General features: G+C 33.9%; 1 protein-coding gene across 1 annotated transcript; it reads left to right on the top strand.

Moving 5' to 3' along the window:
• The first annotated feature begins 3,601 nt into the window (after window positions 1–3,601).
• Window positions 3,602–20,254, top strand: LOC126778156 (uncharacterized). Its single transcript, XM_050501593.1, has 5 exons — window positions 3,602–4,069; window positions 4,682–5,536; window positions 11,141–11,279; window positions 18,523–18,725; window positions 19,458–20,254. Exons 1-5 carry the CDS (start codon window positions 3,950–3,952, stop codon window positions 19,716–19,718), a joined length of 1,578 nt encoding a protein of 525 aa, XP_050357550.1. The 5' UTR covers window positions 3,602–3,949; the 3' UTR covers window positions 19,719–20,254.
• Window positions 20,255–21,845: the final 1,591 nt, after the last annotated feature.

Genomic DNA, 21,845 nt, shown 5'->3' with positions numbered 1-21,845 from the left:
CAGACGAGCTTGCACAAAGCTTTACCACCAGTAATGTGATATATTATTTAGTTCGTTACTTTTAGTTTCATTAATTAATTTTATTTCTTGCAGTTACATTTAAACACTAAATACCGAAAAGTAACCTGTTAAGATAATAAAATAGTGAACGGACAAACAAAAACAATTTAAGATTAATATTATTAAATTTGATATATTTGAATATAAAAAAACCGGCCTGTGCGACCCGGCTAGCATTGAGATGGTATTTTTATTACGATAGAGATAAATACGAAAAGTAACAGCAGTAGGTATATTACATGTAAGGGAAGAGAGAAAAATATAATAGTTTTCAATTAAGTATATTACGATGGAAGAACAAAAGAATATAACAACGTTAACGTTATATTAAAACAAAGAAATGAAGAACACATGACGCTCGAAGTGAACGTAAAAAAATATGTTACGTTACAAAATGTTTGTCAAAACAAGCTTTAATTTATTTCATATAAAACTACTTGATTATATTAAGGTTTGTACTAAAAATGTGTGCTTAAGTTACAGCCAAGCGAGGAACTTAAAGTTTACTTACAAGATGTTAACAGGTCATTAGCAGCCAAGATGGTCCAGTTAGAAGACATCGTAATCAAAGAGTCGAGCAAGTGCTAATAAGTTTTTAAGTCCTGAATTTGTGTTTATAATGCATCTCGTCCTCGCCGATGAAGCAAAACATTGTGAGGAAACCTGCATGTGTCTGCTGCTAACTAACCCATTTTCGCGCAACGTGATGTTATAAGTTTTTAACTTTTTTTTCAGAGAAGAGGTGGTCTTTACCCAGCAGTGGAATAATGTACAGCCATACTAACTGGAGGTCTTGGGTTCAAATCCCAGGTCGGGCCAATAAAAAATTATTGAGTTTTTCTGTCGAAAATTCGCAGTAGCAGTACGACGAGTCTGGAAGTTTTAAGTGTGTACACTTCCGTGCCTTGGAAAGCACATAAAGCCTTTGGTCCTGCATCTCAAATCTTTCCGGTCGTGTAGAATTGCCGTACCATCGGATTACGAGAGATAGGAAATAGAGAGTGCACCTGTGTTTGCGCACCCCCTTGTGCAAGTTGTGCACTATTATATCTCCTGCGCAGTTGGCTAATCACTTTTGAGATTGGCCGCCGTGGTCGAAATCAGTCTGGAGGACATTCATATTATTACTATAAATATATACTAGTTTAAAGGTAAAGAACAAAGACCTCTAATTTTTCGTAGGTATCTGTGTAACACGGGATCAGCTTTTCCTTGATCCATGATGATCCATTTAGACAGTGTCACAGAAAGAGGCTACGTTCCTACACGCTGATACGAAGGCTCGCATGGAGAGGTCTAAAATTTGCGGAATATGTTCTTCCATGATTAAAAAGAATACAGTAAGACCACCACCACTTATATATTATATAATTTACTTTTTGATCATTTTTAATTAGCAAATTGATTCGAAGACAATATTAACTTTTTAATTAATAATCAGCACAAAAGGGCCTTGCCTCGGATATCTTATGCAAATTAGCCCAACTTTCGTTGAAAGTAATTGCTGCTAAAGTTACAAATTCAATATTGAATATTAATTGGGCGCTGGCATTTTGATGGATAATTGTATTTATTATGCTAATAGCTATGACTGACGGATCGCGATGAACATTTTGAATTTTATCCGTGAAAATATTGCATGAATCTTATATAACCGTGAGTTGGAATTTATTGTTGTCGATTATGCTTTAATATGAAACATCTATTGTCTTGGCTTGGGGGACTGAAACGGGCTCATTTTTTTAAAGGAGTGACTTATGATTAGGGAAATATGGCTTTACATTTTGCAAAGTAACAAAACCAACAAAACCTTCCCACTTAATATATAATAGGTTAATCACTGAACTTTAAGATCGTTATCTTCTTCAATATCATAATATAATTTATTAAAGTAGGCTCTTACAAACCCTCTAGGTAATAAAAAAAATATTGCATTTTTTCGCCAAGAAAGTCTAAGTAGCACCTTTGGTCTAACAGATAGCAGTGTTTACACTTCCAAAAGACCCCGAAAAGCACGTTCAGTCATTGGTCCTGCATTGAACTATTTGCGTTCGTATTGGATTTACTATCTCATCAGATTTTGAGAGTGAGAGAACGAGAGGTCACTTGTGTATTATATAATATGTCCAGCGGAGATTGCTAGTCTAGGCTACTCTCTTGAGAATGGCTGTCGTGGCCATTATCGGTCAGAAATATATCACTTACGTACCACAAGTACATAGGTACATAGACTAGGTAAAGCGCGATTCGTTTGCAAAATATATAAAGGAGGGATTTTTGTAAAACAAATAACCTTATTCTTATTTATTAGCATTATTTTTTTTTAATACAAACTATTGTATGATTCATTAGTTTTCATTGGTTAGAAACTGCGAACCTCATCTACTTATATAATAACAGTATTATGTACAGTAAAAGCTTCTTGGAAGAGCAATTCATCTTCTAATATAAGTTTTATTTATATTTGCTTAGTTTATTATAAAAAATGTCTCTTCATTTATAAATATAGAGATAATAAAAATTAACAACAAAAAAATTAAAAGTAATATTGTTTTTATTAAGAAATATTTATTGCTCGATATTATTAATCAGGCGCTCCTTTGGTTTCAATTTGATTACTGAGTAAGGTCTCGTGAATTCTTTCGAAACTAAATTAATACATTAAGTAATTTAAAGTCATCGAATAACAAAATTATTGTAGTTAGTTCGAAACTTTGAAACACCGCCCACGGGATTGAAATACGAACTATGCAATAATATGAATTGCTAATATTTAATTTATATTTTAGCAAAATAAAAGTTAGAATTCAAAGAAATAGTTATATGCATATTTGAATAAATTATTTTATAAAAAAATATAGCTAATAAGCTATTGACGGTATAATCAAATGTATTAATAAAACCTGTTTCCTTTTTTTAAAGTTCCGGTGCTTAGAACGTTTAATATTTAACTGAAGATAGCGGATCCAAACCAATCAGTTTTCATGTGCTTAATTTGTTGGATGAAATTCTGCCACATGTCATTTACGAGTTAAAGTAGCGTGGCAAAATAAGCTGCGAACTTTCTGCGTATGAGAAAGCCTTAGCAGGATGCTTAAATTCTTTTTAATATAGTTTTTGGTTATATTATTTTTCGTTATGTATCCAAGTGGTTACAGATGTACGTACAAAACTTCCATTGCGCATTAAAAGCATGCTCCTAACACAAAGTCGTCTTGAAACTCATCCATAGTATCGTATAAACGTGGGTTATATCAATTTAGCTAATTAAACTCTACAATCCGCACATTGCTTTGAAGTTCCTCTTGGCTGCAACATTCTCTCATATGATAAAACAAATGAAAGAATACCAGTGTGTGTGACGGCTTAGCGGAAAATATTTTCATAAGTTTATAGTTTATCCGTGTAGTATTCAAGAAATGAAGTGATTTTATTTTTAATTGAAAGTATTTTCAGTAAAGTAAGAAATACCAAAATTCTTAATTTTTCTTATTAATTCTCATCTTCTGTGATAATAGATATAAAAAAATATATAAAAAATAATTGGAATGCTTTGTTTATTTTATTATATTTTTAATACCTATCGTGTGACAAACTTGTTTTAAAAAAATCATTTTTTCATTTTATACGGTGTATTGATATTGAACATCGATGCCCATCAGTGTGATGTTACATTTAACACTTCTAAATATGTTCCGTGTTTATTATTTTTCTTAACAAGTAGTACGTCATTCATAAATAAAACACTCGACTGATACAGCCAATATAGTGATCATGTTACATTGAAATTGGTGTTATTAAATTTAATATTGGTGGAGAAAATAAAGCATTCATTAGCATTACTGATCATTTTCCAAAAGTAAATGTGTGTGGTGTAAAAGAAATTAAAATGGCCTTAAAAGTAAACGTGCTGAGTGTTCAAGATGTCGTGCAGGTGCTCGAAAGCAGTGACATGAAAGAGTTCGTTGATTTTGTGAAAGAAAAGCAGATAAATGGTGAAAAAATATTAGTAAGTTTGTTGCATTTTATCTAAACATTACATAAAATTATTTTTTTACATACATTAATGAAATTATAGTTTGTAAATATATATTATACACTTTCGATTCGATTCGAATGTATTTATATAGTATATTATCTTTTCACTGCTTCGTTAGTCTAGTAGCTTGATGTAAGGCCGCAGACCCGGAGATCCTGGGTTCAATTCCAAGGTCGGGCCAATAAAAACTTATCGGGTTTTTCTGTCTGAAAATTCTCAGTAGCAGCCCGGAGTTTGGAACTTGGAAGTGTGTACACTCCCGTGCCTCGGAAAGCACGTAAAGCCGTTGGTCCTACGGTCCTGTTGTTTTTTACATATACTAATAATAATACACAAGTTCCATCACTGATATACATGTTAAGGTATAGTAACAAATGTATGAAGATATTGTAATACGTGTTCAACGTCTCACATGTTCACAAGTAACACAACTGGGGTATTAAGGTACTGAGTATATCATATCTCCTATCATTACCAATAACTCCAATATTAGAGTAATACAGTAAATTAACTCGAGCGAATAAATTTTCCGAAGTTACTAAACTTCGAAACTTGGTCACTTATCTTTGTCGTAATTCACAGGGAGTCTCCGAAGGGCTTGTGAAACTATGGCGCCCAAATGCCAATGCGAACAAATTTATATCATTCATACAAGATTTAAAAAACAATCCGCAGAAATACCTGACTTGTTTGAATAATGATGATATTATCACAATAAAAGAGACAAATCTGTGCAGTGAAAATCAATACCAAACTGTAAGCGTACGTAAGATAAGTCAACAGGAAACAATCAACTCCACTACTGTTGAGGAGATTTTGAAAAAGATTACAGCTCCTAAAAGTTTTTTGTACAGAAATCATACGAAAAAACAAGAACGATCATCTTACGTACCCATGGATGGCGGACCAGTAAAGAAACCAAACAAATTTTTCCGCTTAAGCTCGTACGAATATCCCTTTTTTGACCTTAAGTCACGTTTTTCAAAGACTGACAATTGTACTGATAGAGGTTATTATTCTGTTAAAACGGATAAGACGTTTTACATTCAGAAAACTTGTAAAAAGTCTGAATCCAGACCTAAATACAAATCTCTAACTATGCAAGAAGAATTAAATGATAAAATATCAGAAGATCACTTTTACGAAGATTTATGTTACAATGATATCACCGACACAAAGAAAGAGAGCATAAAAGACTTAAATAAACTACCAACTAATCAAGTTAAGCCTTGTATAGTTAAAATACAAGAGTTGTTCCAATCTTTCAAGTTGCCGTTCTTTAGAAAGACAGAAGTAACTGTAGAAAGAGATGAAAACATAAAACAAAATGATACGGCAATTGAAAGAGAAGGCAATGTATATGAGAACAGTTCGAATGATATGTACGATTCGATACATGTATCAAGAGAGAATTATCCAGAAAATGATAAACCAGGGGTAAGTATTAAAATATATTTTAACATAAATTTGTACTTCCCTTTGTGAAGACCTTTATTAATTTTCGACTTCATTTTAATAATAGATTATGTCCAGGCTTTTGTCCAGCAAAACTATTCTTTAAGAACCCATATAGTATATTGAAAAGCGACTTACGGTGATACGATATTATGAAATGTGTGTCCTTTAAATGTTATAATTACTATTATAGCTAATGTCGCATATGACTTTTTGTCATTTTACGTTCTCGTTCTCATATGATTTATGATTTTGCTCTCAGAGAATAGTTTCATAGGTTACTAAAATATAATATAAATTAGTTAAAAATATATTAAATACCAAGATGTGTGAACAAATGTGTTCGGGGGAGTGTTACTACGTAGTGATTATGTATTTCTGTATTTAATGTCAGCTTCACGGCGTAATTTGATAAAACCGAAGGAATTAAATTACTAGATGAGACGAGGTCAGGAGTGTAATCCAATTTAATCATCCTAGGTTTTGTGTTTAGAGAATTACTGACATTTTCTGGTTGCTTGCCGGTTGTCGGTGATTAGTATTAACCAAATGAGTGTAGTTTTTTCTCTTTTCAATGTAATATTTATGCGTTAATTTATCTCGAGCTAGTTTTCTGTATTATGTGTTCATAATATTTTATAGAGTTTTGTATTTTTTTGTAACCACATTAAGTTTTTATGTGTGTGTATTGTGCAAGAATTAAAATAATCTAAAAAATATTCTAACGTTAAATAGGTATATTTTGTTTTGCTGTATTCTTTTACGATTTGGTGGGGCGAGTTAGAAAATGTAATTACAGCTACCAGAGACAACATCTTATAACTAGTGGGCTAACCACTAGTGGCGGTGTTGTATGGAAAAAATTACGATTTACAAACGGTTTTTTTTTTTAATTTATTTATGTTTATTTTTTTATGTGGCAGGCGGACGAGCATATGGGCGACCTGCTGGTAAGTGGTCACCACCGCCCATAGACATTGGCGAGGTAAGAAATAATACCTATTCCTTATCGTGCCAATGTGCCATCAACCTTGGGAACTGAGATGTTATGTCCCTTGTGCCTGTAGTTACACTGGCTCACTCACCCTTCAAACCGGAACGCAACAATACTAAGTATTGCTGCTTAGTGGTAGAATATTTGAGGAGTGAGTGGTACCCACCTAGACGCGCCTGCACAAAGCCCTACCACCAGGTAAATCATCAGCACATTTCTTCACTTGTCTTCCCATAATCAAACAAAATAAATAGTGGTATAAGCCGTTCCTTATATTTATTAACATTTTTGTATCAACCATGTGCCTGTAAATATATTGGCTTATTTACCTTATTAACTGGGATATATAATACAGAGTATTGACGTCTATTGTTAGAATAATTGGTTATTATGTACGTAAATTTCGTAAAATCTAAATAGAAATTCTTTATTATATCTCATCTTCCTCGTCCATAAAAATCTCCATCCTCCTCCTCCATCTTTACATAAAAATAAATATTTGTATATTTGTCTTCTTTGTGTTTTTGAACCATAAATTCCATTGTGATGGAACTTTCGTGAGTTGTTATTAATACGCCCGAGAAGGTGTCAAATACGAGATTTTTCTTTATATATTTGTTGTTCAATAGAAAAGTTCAACGCAGACCCAATTTCTAACGGGACGTTACGTAATGTATTATTTGTCTTAATGTATTATCTTCGTTAAGTGTACTAAACGGTGTTATAATTTGTATGTTACACACATACACACACATACATAAACATACTCGCGTTATTTAGCACAACTATAAACAATTATATGATCGATGGATTCGTTTGTAGAAAACACCTATATGAACATAGCACATTTGTATTCATGTCAACAATAACGCGACGTATTGATATTTTGTTTTATATAAAGTAGGTACCTAACATACCTTATATGGTATATACATTTGTATTTTCTATTGGAGTATCTCCTAAAAAATAATTTATATATTTGAATTATACTGTAAGAGCCTGTTATTGTCCTAAAGGTTTTTAGAGCTTACTCCACCACGCTGCTCCAATGTAACCCACATTGGAACACTACAATAAACGTTTCGGATAATAATCAACCGTAACCGTAACAGCCTGTGAATGTCCCACTGCTGAGCTAAAGGCCTTCTCTCCCTTTTTGAGGAGAAGGTTTGGAGGTTATTACAACACGCTGCTTCAATGCAGGAATACACATGTGACATAATTTCAATGAAATTAGACACATTCAGGTTTCCTCACGATGTTTTCCTTCATCGTCAAGCACGAGATTAATTATAATCACCACCAGGTTTGAACCCACGATCATCGGTTAAAATTCAAGCGTTCTAACCACTAGGCCAGCTTTTTTATTTTGAATTATAAATCAATTATAATACATAATTGAATCGCATACTTATATCAGTTAAGTTCCCACACACACAAAAAATATATAACAGTATTGAGTAATTCTTGAAATTTGTATTAAAGTTATTTTTGAATTATTATGTAAGCATGACAAAATAAAATTGACGAGCCGTATGGTGGTTGGTAGATACTTGCCTTTCACGTCGAAGGTTGTGAGGTTCGATTCCCACCCAGGACAGACATTTGTGTGCATGAACATGCCTGTTTGTCTTGAGTCTGGGTGTAATTATCTGTATAAGTATGTATTTACAAAAGAAAAGTAATATATGTAGTATATCAGTTGTCTGGTTTCCATAGCACAAGCTCTATTAATCTCGGATCAGATGGCCGTGTGTAAATAATGTCGCAGGATATTATTATTATAACCGCCCCTTTTTATATATCAAAATGTTGTTATTGAATACGTCGATGTTATTAGGTGCTTCGTTGTAAGTGAAACAAGAACGTTGTAATATTGTTTTACTATATTTGTATTATTGATATTGTTAGATATATTAACCATCCCTTATAACGCCGATGCGCCACCAACCTTGAACTAAGATATTATATCCCTTGCGCCTGTAGTTATTCTAGCTCATTGATTCGCCTTTCAAATGACAACACAACATTACTAACATTACTCGGTCGTAGAATATATAAGGGTGGTAAATACCCAGATGGGCTAGCACAAGGTCCTACCACTAAGGAAATGTATAGAAGATGTTATAGTCCTGTAGAACTATTCTGTAAGAACAAAGTCGAAATTTGCCACTTATTTAGGAACTTAAGATAATACGCATTTTGATGTTTACGGAATAATTGTACAGCAGTGTTAGTCTGTAAGAACTCACACGTGAAATGTTTATATATACTATATTTGATGCGTGTATTCTTGAAATGTTATAATTATTAAAGTTAATGTCACATGTCGCTTTCTGACATTTCACGTCCGTTATCTGCGATGAGTTTCGAGTTTGTTTTTAACAGAAAAGCTCTACAGAACACGATCGTAAATTGGCAGAAAGTGATATGCGTTGACTATAATCATTATAAATTTTCGTGTAAAAATAGCGTATCAACGTGACTTAGTTTTCTATATTTCACGAGTGATATACAGATATTACGAAAATAGCACCGCTGTCTCAGCAAATCCTTATTTAAATTAAAAGAAAAAAACAATTAGTTACTTAATATATACTTACTAAATATGAAAACAATCTAGAAAGTCATTAATCAATTACGTCTTCTTAAATTACGAAAATGTACACAAAATAATTATTAAATTTGTTGAGCAATAAATGTTCTTCATTTAAAATTGCGCGTAGCAAGCTATTGTAAGCCGAAGCAATCTATATTTTATTATATTAGCAAATCTATATTGTAAATTTATATAACTGTTCTTACTGTTATATAACTGTGTTCTTACTGGTAGGGCTTTGTGCTAGCTCGTCTGGGTAGGTACCACCCACTCATCAGATATTCTACCGCAAAACAGCAGTACTGGTATTGTTGTGTTCCAAATTGAAGGGTGAGTGAGCCAGTGTAATTACAGGCACAAGGGACATAATATCTTAGTTCCCAAGGTTGGTGGAGAATTGGTGATGTAAGCGATGTTAACATTTCTTATAATGTCAATGTCTATGGGCGTTGGTGACCACTTACCATCAGGTCCCCCATTTGCTCGTCCGCCTAACTATACTATAAAAAAATATAAAAATTAAGACTCTTCTAGAACACGTATTTCTGTTTCTCATGCAGCTTTGAATTAAATCATGATGTTTGCGTTCACTGCAGTGCTCGTAATGAAAAGAACTAACTTTTAAACTCAACTATTTGTCAAAAATTTAAAAGCGTTTTTAACTTTTCTCCATAAAATACTCTTTTGAGAGTTACAATTATTGTATTATTGTTTCAGACGCGAACAGAGTTAACTAATTTAATTGTCTGTTTAAAAAATTAAACCGACTTCAAATAAGATCCAATCCCTTAAAAATAATCATCTACTTTATTTATTTGTATTTTTTTCAAATTTCAATGGAACCAAACGGGAAGTAAACATTTCTAAAACAAAAAAGATTTTCTCCAAATCGATTCATAAATGACGGAGATCTGAGGTGACAAACAAAAAAAATTAAAAAAAAAACACAACCGAATTGAGAACCATCTTTTTTGTAATCGGTTAAAATAATTAGTTTCTCGAATAAAAAATAAAAATATTGTATTATATTCAATTCGTGTATTTTTATTTCTATTATTAGTGTGTTTGTAGTAGTATATTCGTATTGATTGGGTTTTTGAAAAACGTTCCTTATGAGTGTAAGATTTCAATCATCAGGACACTTTTGCGTTACATCCTCCTTATGTACCATGTATATATTTGTAGTGTATATACTGGTGGTAGGGCTTTGTGCAAGCTCGTCTGGGTAGGTACCGTCCACTCATCAGATATTCTACCGCAAACAGCAGTACTTGGTATTGTTGTGTTCCGGTTTGAAGGGTGAGTGAGCCAGTGTAATTACAAGTACAAGGGACATAAAATCTTAGTTCCCAAGGTTGGTGGCGCATTGGATATGTAAGCGATGGTTGACATTTCTCACAATGCCAATGTCTAAGGGCGTTGGTGACCACTTACCATCCAGTATGGTATACCAGGTGGTCCATATGCTCGTCCGCCTTCCTATTCAATCAAAAAAAAAGTCTAATTAAATAAACTACATGATTCTCGTCTTGTGAATATATTTAATATTAATTAAACTTAGTTATTTTTCAAGTATATTAAATTGTATATGTGTGTATATTTTAATGTAAATTATTTAAGTTGATTGTGATTGCACACAATACCCGGTATCTCTTATTATTTTACTAGGGTAAACCTGGATCGCTATAAAGGATAAGGCCGTTTATAATAACGCTCTATATTTTAATTGTAATTTTTTTTGTAGCATAAAGTTTGATTCAAGCTTGAGATTTGACTTATTAAGCCTAGCACAAACTAGTATTACAATAAATGAGATGAAATTTGCCATGTTTACTTTTGTGAGGATTAAAAATTATAAATTATGATACAATAAAAGTTTGTTATTCTATCTTACTCCATTTGTGTTTAATGTTTAGTTGCTATTAAAACGATATGCATTTATTTTATTAGGAGCTTTTTGGGCTTATAACTAAATATTTTTATTTTATTTTAGCCAGGATTAGCCGTTGAAGATTATTTGGAACCAGTGCAAGTGAGCAAGGATTATTGCGATGTCTGTCTCAAGCAGAGGGACGATTCGTTGCTCGGGTTTATCATGAATTACTTTGAGAGTCGGCTCGGTATCAAGCGAGGTGAGAGAATTGATACAAGTTTATGATGGATATCAAGGTTTATTAAATTAACTTCAATTACTGCCTTATGTTACAATGCATTTTTTATATATTTTGACTGTACGAAAGTTTTGTCCATACTTCTTCTGGCAGTGTCAGTACATAAAAGCGACTTTATTCGATCTATTGGTCCAATGTTCGTCTGTCTTTACATAATTTGATTGATGATTGAGCTGAAATGGCCGAGTTACTAGATAACGTGAAACTTAAAACCCAGGAAAGTACCACTAAATTTTCATGTGCTTAATTCGTATTTATAATTCATCGCGTGCTCAGTGCTTATGGAAAATATTGTGAGGAAATTTGCATTTGTCAGTTGAAATTTGAGCAAATAAGTAACTTTCCCAAACTTGAGCAGCGTGGTAAAATAAGCATCAAACTTGAAGGTTTATGTTAAGAGGAGAACCTTAGCTGAGTGCAGTAGGATACTTATAGGCTGTTACGTTTGTAACATAAGAAATAATATTAACTAACTGAAAGCCAATGTGCCATTAACCTGGAGAACTAAGATGTTATTTTCATCGTGCTTGTAGTTACACTGGATTACTCACTATTCAAATCGGAACACAACAATAGTAAGTATTGTTGTTTGAAGGTAGAATATGTGACAATTATGTGGTACCTACTCATATGGGCTTGCACCAAGTAAAATTATATCGAGTTACAAGATTTTGCACCTCGTTATCATGTATGTATGGTGGGGCGTGACTTCGGCGTTCATATCCGATTACATTTCGGGAGGCTGGAGATGCCGGTCGTAGGAAATGATGACAATAACGAATAATCCCATTCGATATAATTTCCGACGCTTGAAATGTTTCTCTCGTTATATTCTACAGCGGGTATTCTATATGTATTCTACATGTTGGGTGGGAATCGGGAGGAACTATTTTAAATTTGATAAAAAATATTAACATAGTTCAAATTAACGTAATTAGTAATCTTTTGTAATAATAATAATTGTGTAATTATCTTTTGTGATAAAAATATAAAACTACTTCTACAGCGTCAGAACTAGATTCGTAGCTACATTTCGTCCCGTAGAACTATTATATGACCAATTTACTTGTGGCAGAGCTTTTTGCAAGCTCGTCTGGGTAGGTACCCCCCACTCATCAGAACTCACTCAAACAGCAGTACCTGTTATTGTTGTGTTCTGGTTTAAAGAGTGAGTGAGCCAGTGTAATTACAGGCACAAGGGACATAAAATCTTAGTTCCTAAGGTTGGTGGCGCATAGGCTATGTAAGCGATGATTGACATTACTTAGAATGCCAATGTCTAAGGGCGTTGGTGACCACTTACCATCAGGTGGCCCATATGCTCGTCCGCCTTCCTATTACACAAAAAAAAAGTTACAACCTCGGAACTCTTTCATGATTTACCAGAATGTTATGTTTTATTTATAATTATTATATATTCAAAGGATACATATGATCCATGTATATAATAAGAGCGTATTGATGTGAGCTTAAAACATTTCACGAGAGAGATACGAAGTGAGTTCTTACAAAACAGCAATCCTGATTTTATCTTCTTATTTATTGTTATCATTATCATCATTATTAAAACAAAGGCAGGGGAATGAATACATGAATCTAAATCGAAGGTTGCCGGGTCCCGGGCAAGCACCATTGTATTTTCATTTACTTAATTTGTGACTGTAAAAAAAGTAAACATCGCAAAGAAATTTGTATGTATGGGATATTTCTGCCCTCAGCTCGCATTTAAGTGGAGAAATAACTTACCATAAGTTTTAAGTAATTCCTGATCTAGTGAAGCGGACGTTGAAAAGTAGCTATAAAGTACAGAACGGTACATACAACCAAATGAATGTCGGTCGGCGAAAGAGAACTAACAAATCTACTAAACTGGCGTATCGCGATTGATCTATTAATTATTCATACTCTCAGTTGAATGACGTTTTTATTAACGCTGATAAAAGCGGATAGCCAGTATATACATGCATCGTTGGTATAGTAAATGGTTTATAGTGCTGCAGATTCCAAGGTGACAGGACCCCCGAGGGCTGTAGCATGGTGCTAAATAGCCTGCAACTGTAGCCTTCCTCAAATATTGGGCTAACAAATATAATAACAGTAATATTTTTTCAAATTGTTTTGAACATTCAAACAAATACACAGTTCAATTTTGAGTATATTAGTATATTTATGCTAAAAAACAATAACTAGACATTGGCAGTGCGAATGTTAATAAAGAATGTCTTATTTTATTTAATATAATATATTTATATTAAATACATTTTAGCTTTCTGCACTGCTCAATATAATCTTTAAACATGTTCGATCTAACAAAAGGGGTACAAACTTATCTATATATATGTATAGTTAAGTTTGCTAGTTGTCTTCCTTTTTGATCTTAGGATTAGGATTTAGATTAGGATTCTGTGATTAGAATGACTTTAAAAAGGAAGTCAGTGGCACGGAGTAATATTATAATATATTAGATATAGCCGTGTTTGGCAGCTCAATGACAATGCAGTACAGTAATAATAATAATGTCCTCCAGACCGATTTCGGCCACGGCGGCCGATCTCAAGAGAGATTAGCCAACTACGCAGGAGATATTATAATACACAAGTGTGTGCGTAAATACAGGTGCACTCTCTATTCCCTAACTCTTATAATCCGAGGGGACGGCAATTCGACACGACCGGAAAGAGTTCAGGCGCAGGACCAACGGCTTTACGTGCTTTCCGAGGCACGGGAGTGTACACACTTCCAACTTCCAGACTCTGGGCCGCTACTGAGAATTTTCTGACAGAAAACCCCAATAACTTTTTTATTGGCTCGACCTGGGAATTGAACCCAGGACCTCCGGGTCTGCGGCCTTATATCAAGCCACTAGACCAACGAGGCAGTCGATGCAGTACAGTACTAAGTAACAGTACAGACTAATATACTGACATATCAACGCAAGGCCCAAACTACTGGCTAGCACCAAAAAAAAATACATGCGGGTTCCTTTTTACACATCACGTTAGGGCTATGAAGGATTTTTGAAAATTTAACCCATAAGTTAGTGATAAACGGGATGGAAGTTTGTATGAAAATCCCTATTTTTTTCAAGAAAGAGCTATGGAAATTGATACTTAACAATTCTGAATTATGCGAATGAAGCCGCGGGTAAAGCGCTAGTTCATATATAGATAATCAATGGCAATTTCGCATATCACTGCCTGACATTTCATGACCGCAGTGATATATATATAGTTCTACAGGATATTAAAAAAATAATAGTACGCCAATCGTCGTCCGCCGCAACAAATGGGGCGGCGAACCAATATGCATGTCAGATAATATCACTTCATGACATTTCACGAGCGTGCTCTGAGCTGGTATATTATGTATGTCTTAATTCCTTACATCGCCAATGTCTAAGGGCGGTGGTGATCACTTAACATCAGGTGGCTTATTTGCCACCACCTATAACATAAATATATATGTATTATTGACATCCGTGGTATTAAATGTGATACTTCATCCACTGCGCCAGTACCAATATGTTTAATAGGTACATGTTTTAGAGTTATTCGTAACAAGCAAGTATAATTTTTTTACTGTTATAGGTAGGCGATAGACTTTCACCACCACCCTTGGGAAGTAAGATGTTATATCCCTTGTGCCTGTTGTTACACTGGCTCACTCACCCTTAAAACCTGAACGCAGCTATACTTATTTTTTAAAATACAAGATGAAAGTTGGTAAAGTAATTTATTTCGTATATATATACTGTACTGTAAACACTGACTTTGCCTAGATTCGAACACGTAAACTTCAGCTGACATCCAAGTCTTATAATCCAATGCGCCATTGCTGTCATTGAATTGTTATTATCGTTTTGTTTCGAATAGACCTTTCCCTTCACTTTCTCATGAATTTTTATTTTTTATTTGAAACGGACTCGTGTCATGTGGAGAACATGTGGCCAGTGATGTGACATTGTTATCGATATCTTATTTAAATTAAATATCGATGTCGAGCTTTTGCTAATATTTTGTTATTAATTTAACGTTATTAAATTAAATAAACATGTTCATTATTTAAGCTTTGATAACTTGAAAAAAATATATGTATGACACAATATAATCTCTAAAGTGTTGTTGAACAGTATTTTCTTCCAACATATTTTAGAAAAAAAAAAAAAATTTTGAGAATTACAGTTATTCTGTATCCACCAATATTTTCAATTTTGCATTAATTTTAATACATACAACAATAAGTTAAATTATTCGAATTAAGCTGTTCATAAAACGGCAAATCACTAGAGATTTTAAAATAAATGAACAAGAAAATAAAAAAAAAAGTATATCAATGTGAAACACATTCAGTATTGTTCCAGAGCTTGTGAAGTGTGTAACGTAATACTAATAATAATAATAACCTTAAAAATATTATTTATATATAACATTATAAAATTGAATAATTATGTAACGTTAAACAAGCTGAGATGGCCCAGTGGTACGAACGCGTGAATCTTAACCGATGATAATGGGTTCAAACCCGGGCAAGCACCACTGAATTTTCATGTGCTTAATTTGTGATTATAATTCATCTCGTGCTATAAGGTGAAGGAAAACATTGTGAGGAAACCTGCATGTGTCTAATTTCACTGAAATCTGCCACATGTGTATTCCACCAACCCGCATTGGAGCAGCGTGGTGGAATAAGCTCCAATACCTTCTCCTCAAAACGAGGAGAGGAGGCCTTTAGCCCAGCAGTGGGACATTCACAGGCTGTTACGGTTACGGTTACGGTAACATTAAAAATAAACAATAATATAAGGATATTTATAAATACATAATAAAAAATTAAACTAATCTTTAGTAGCAATAAGAAATAACTAAATACTATGTACATGATAGAAGACGCTCGCTCGGTATGACTAATATTTGACTCACTCAAGTGGCTCGTTCGTGAATTAACAGTAATTAAACCACTCAGCGCTGGACGCCATGTGACCTAATATACGTACCTTCATATTTAAATTTATGTTTAAGCAATTATATTATTATTTGTATTCATATGTAACAGTGACGTCATTTACAATATACTACCGTTTTGCCTATGAATGTTGTCTATGGGGTTAATATGTGCCGTCTTTTTCTTTCAAAGCCAAATCAATGATGATAGAAAGAGATAAATCAGTGTTATAATATAATTCAAATATTATGCTTTTTTAAAGTAATTTCAGTGCTTATATATAAAGACTATAAATGACTGTGAATCACTTCCAAATAAATTTGACTTCGAAGCATTCTGAAAAAGAAATAAAAAATGGACACTTAAGTAGAAATACTTTTATTAATAACACATTTAAAATTTGTAACCCATAATTATTTTACGTGTCCTTTACGAGACGGTAGAATAGTTTTCCCGGAACTGGCGTAGAACTGATCATAAGAGAAAATGTAATAAACAAATATGTGTTGGTGGTTCAAAGTGAGTGTACCATTAGTGTACAATTTGGGTGTAAGATTTAGTGACGGCGTGCTCGACTTATTTTATGGCGCGTTTCACTGTCTCACCGACGTGATTGCAGGTAAGGGGGTAAAACCGACCAACCAACGAACAGTGCTGTTTTATTTTTGGAATAATCGAAAATCGATTCAAAATGTACTAAAAATAACCTCGATATGAGTAATAAATAATAATAAATCACGAAACATTATTTTATCAACGATAATGACGAATTCGAACACGATAAATCATGGATCTATGATTGCTACAAAATAACTTTTTAGTTTAAAAATTTTCAAGATTGGTTATTTTTTAAAGAAGAGAGATGAACGAAATTGCCCCAAACTCTAAGTCACTTTCGCCAATAGTAATAAAAAAATAATGTCAGTACATTATAAGATGAATAAATTCTTCCTTCGTGCATTTTCATGTTTATAATTCGTCTCGTGCTTGACGGTGAAGGAAAACATCGCGAGGAAACCTGCATGTGTCTAATTTCATTGAAATTTTGCCACATGTGTATTCTACCAACACGCATTGGAGCAGCGTGGTGGAATAAGCTCCAAATCTTCTCCTCAAAAGGGAGAGGAGGCCTTAGCCCAGCAATGGGACTTTAACAGGCTGTTACTGTACTGTACTGTACTGCATTGTCATTGAGCCGCCAACCACGGCTATATCTAAGATATTATAATGTTCCTTATCCGTGCCACTGACTTCCCTTTTAAAGTCATTCTAACCACAGAATCCTTCTAAGATCAAAAACAAAAGGAAGCCAACTAGCTCTCAACAACAAACGAGACGAAAACGAAAATTTTAATATTAAAATTTTAATTATGATGTGGCCTGGATATAAAATATTGCAGGCACATTAAACTATCAAACCTTAAACTGCTAGAAAGTCACACAAAATGTAACGTAAAGGTAAAAGTTTCAACTGAAGATTTAAAGTTCAGTCACAAACGAATTTCAGGATTGTGTTTTGTTGAAATAGTTGTTCCGACTAATTGCTGTAGAGAATAATTGTCAGTTGGAAGCTGCTTGGTCTATAAGCCTCTGTTGGAAACGGTAATTAAAGGTGGTTATTACTTCTGGCCCCTTTTGTTATCTCAAATCAAATATACTAAAATCGTTGGAAGGAATAGGATCTATAATCATGCCTTTAGAATAAAAACAATCTTTACCTTTGGGCTGGTGGTTATCGCTTTTTCAAAACGTTGGTGGATAAATTTATTGATTTTAGTTCGACACAAGCAGGTTTCCTGACAACGAATCAAATAAAAACTAATGGGTGCTTGTCCGGGTTTGATCCTGTAAATTACGAGGCCACCTGATGGTGAGTGGTCACCAACGCCCATAGACATTGGCATTGTAAGAAATGTTAACCATCGCTTACATCGCCAATGCGCCACCAACCTTGGGAACTAAGATGTTATGTCCTTTGTGTCTGTAATTACACTGGCTCACTCACAAATACCAAGTATGCTGTTTTGCCTTAGAATATCTGATGAGTGGGTGGTACCTACCCAGACGAGCTTGCACAGAGCTCTACCACCAGTGGAAGATTAAGATTCACATATTCTAATCACTGGGCATATTTGATCATTTAAGAATGTTTGTGACAGCATTTACATACCTATTTTCGTAATAATCATTGTGTTATACAACCGCTATGATATTCGAGTAATATTTATATCACATCTCTCTGAATTATTTATGAAAATTTCAGAAACAAACGATGTCACGCAATCCGAAGAATCGGAGACGGAGCCATCTTGCGAAAAAGAATGGGAACGCAGCAACATGGCGGCCCGGCCGTTACCGATCCCTTTGGAGAACGAGCCGTATTACATGAACATTGATAGAACGGAGGCGGAAAACCTTTTGATGGGGCAACCGGACGGGACATTCATATTGAGACCTTCGAGTCAGGTACCAATTATATTTGATTTAAAAAAATTGTCATATATTTAAAAATTAAATGAATTTAAATTAAAAGCCCCACTGAACAGAGCTGGAAATGCTATAATAATTTACCAAAAACAGTTGATTTTGACATATTTTATAAATCGTTAAAGTGCTATAAAGCCAAACTCAAAAAATATTTTATGAGGTTTTATGAATAATAAAAATACTAAAATAATAAATTATAAAAATTGAAATAATAATATTAATTGAATATAATTTAATTTGATTTTTGTTTGTATTTACAGAATAAGTGTCTCTTTTTTAAATCTATGGATTTACGTTATAATAATATTCACTAGTTTATATTTAAATAAAAATTCAGTTTTTTTTTAAGTAAAAAATGGTAAAAAGTAAAATTTTGTTGTTTAAGTTACAGATGTTTTTTTTTGTTTTTCATCAATTTGAGATTTATTTACTTTTTTGAATGTTAAGATAGCTTATAATAAGCTCATGATAAATATTTCTTGGTTCCTTTTTTATATTGTATCAAGTAGGTGCTCACATGTGGGCCATCTGATGGTAAGAGATCACCACCGTCCATAGAGATTGGAATTGTACGAAATATTATCCATTACATCTAATGCGCATCCAACTTTGGGAACAAGATGTTACGTGCCTTCTGCCTGAAGTTATAAGTTCACTATAATAACGTGATACACTGTCTCATGAAATCAATGTTGTGGTTTTCAATTACAGCCTAACCATGCCTATACAATCAGCGTCTCTTGTGCGAATTCGGTCCACAATGTTGGTGTAAGGCGTCGTCCAGATGGGCGCCTGGCGCTTGGCTTTGCTCGACGCGGCGAACGGAGCTTCACTAGTGTGGCGTCATTATTACGTCATCATAAGAAGAAGAGGCTGCTACTGGTAGCGGGAGGAGATATGATTGGAGCGACGACACTCAATGAAACGCCACAATACTATCAAATCCCAAGCAATCTTCCAGTCATGCGTTGAGTGTAAATTTACAATAAAATTGTTACTTTGTAAAGTACAGCTTAGTTTGATAATGTCTGGTATCTATATGGTATATATACGTCTGGTATTTAAAGAACAGTAACTGTCCAGGAGCGATCGTTCTTGAGTAACGACCCGTTAAGGTCGTTTCTATACATCATAGGGACGCTTTTAAATGACATGTCTGTAAGCAAACCGAATCGTTTTTTAAATATAATAACCGGCCATGTAAGTAATGATAAGTAATGATAATAGTCCTTACTCATAAACATTGCTTTGCGGGTGAATAGTTATGAATAGTTAAATATGCCTTCTTTTTTCGAACTAAACAATCGCTAAGCAATGTTTATAAGTAACGCCGTACATTATCTTCCATAATAAGAGTTTTTTTTTTAAATAATAGCTTTGTAAAATATGTTAATATCAATAAATATATAAATGAGTAAGCTAAACTGCGCCTAACCTTTTTTTTATCGTTGGAAAAACGCGTTACACGTTTCCCCCACGGGAAAAGTGGGGGCTATGTGGGGGTGGTGTCCAAGGCGCTGAGTGCGCCCCAAACATCGGAATACCCAATAAAAAACCAGCGGTACCCTTTCCGTCTTAACGAGGAGCGCCACGGGATCGCTTTCGCAAGCTACCGTGAAAACTGTGCCTAACCTGAACTAACTAATAAATATTTAATACTCACCTGATCATCACAAAATTTTGCAAATACGTTGTCACAGCCACAAAAAATTACAAAAAGTAACTAACATCTATCTCTGTCTTTTCACAGGCTTAACGTTACTGAGCTTAGACTATGCGAATTTGATAATTTTGGAATTGTCTAACTTCTCTTTGTTTTAACGATTCTATGTAGCATAGCCAGTCGTTCGAGTAAAGAATAAATCATTGGGAACATTTCAGAATCTCTTGTTGAAATCGTCGATTCTCTTGAATCCCGTATGGAAACCTATCGAAAGGTCCTTTAGGAACAATTTTGAACAGAGCAATGGTCTCGTTAAAAAAGGTCTACGTCATATGTCATTGGTCAATATTCGATCACGTGACAAAAGTTTGTATGGAAATCCTTTACTTTTGAAGAAAGAAATTTGGGAATTGGTATTTAGCGATTCTGCATTATGACACAAGCGAAGCTGTGGGTAAAGCACTAGTTAATTATCGAGACACGCGGTAGCGTGACAAGCTAAGTACTGAACGATTGAACTTGGCACCCATTTAGATCTAATTTCTTTTGCCGTTGAAGTCAACAACCAAGGCACATATAATATTGAACTTGGCTTTCACTTCACATTTATGTTTATGATGGGATAAGTTATACAACCACATACTAAGCTAGTTAAGTACGTTTATTTGTGATTCGAATCGCATCCAGTAGCGGAGATATTATATAGTAATTTAAAAAATAAATGCTATAACAGCTGTAATATTTTATGAAGGATTATTTACAGACACGCAAATTGTTCTCTTGATTGTTAGTGGCTGAAACTGTTAGAAGTATACACCACTTCTTAGATCATCAATATACGAATCATGAGATCGACAATACTATGTAAATTGTGTGTGTAATATTTTCTCACTCATACAGTAAGGCTTAGTATTATGCTGTTTGGCGGTAGAATAATTGATTGGTGATTATATGGTAACGAGAATCACAGTAGACAGTAACAGCCTGTGAATGTTCTTCTGTTGGGCTAAGGCTTCTTCTACCTTTTTGAGGAAAAGATTTGGAGCTTATTCCACTACGCTGCTTTAATGCGGGTTGGTGGAATACACATGTGGCAGAATTTCAGTGAAATTCGACACATGCAGGTTTCCTCGCGATGTTTTCCTTCACCGTCAAGCAAGAGATGAATTATAACAACAATTTTAGCACATGAAAATTCAGTGGTGCTTGCTCGGGTTTGAACCCACGATCATTGGTTAAGATTCACGCGTTCTTACCACCAGGCCATCTCGGCTTTTCGACGAGAATCAATTATGTATAATTCATGTATTGTAATGTATTGTATTATATAAAACGATTTTTATGAAATAATATACAGAATACAAGAAAATTATTATTTCGTTTCCTTTTAATTTCGGTAGTCTTTATCTATATTAATAATAATAAAACAGAAGAGT

The sequence above is a fragment of the Nymphalis io genome, chromosome 25, assembly GCF_905147045.1.
Source record: "Nymphalis io chromosome 25, ilAglIoxx1.1, whole genome shotgun sequence".
Taxonomy (NCBI): Eukaryota; Metazoa; Arthropoda; class Insecta; order Lepidoptera; family Nymphalidae; genus Nymphalis; species Nymphalis io.
The sequence above is the reverse complement of the archived record's forward strand: the minus strand, read 5'-3'. Positions and strand labels throughout refer to the sequence as shown.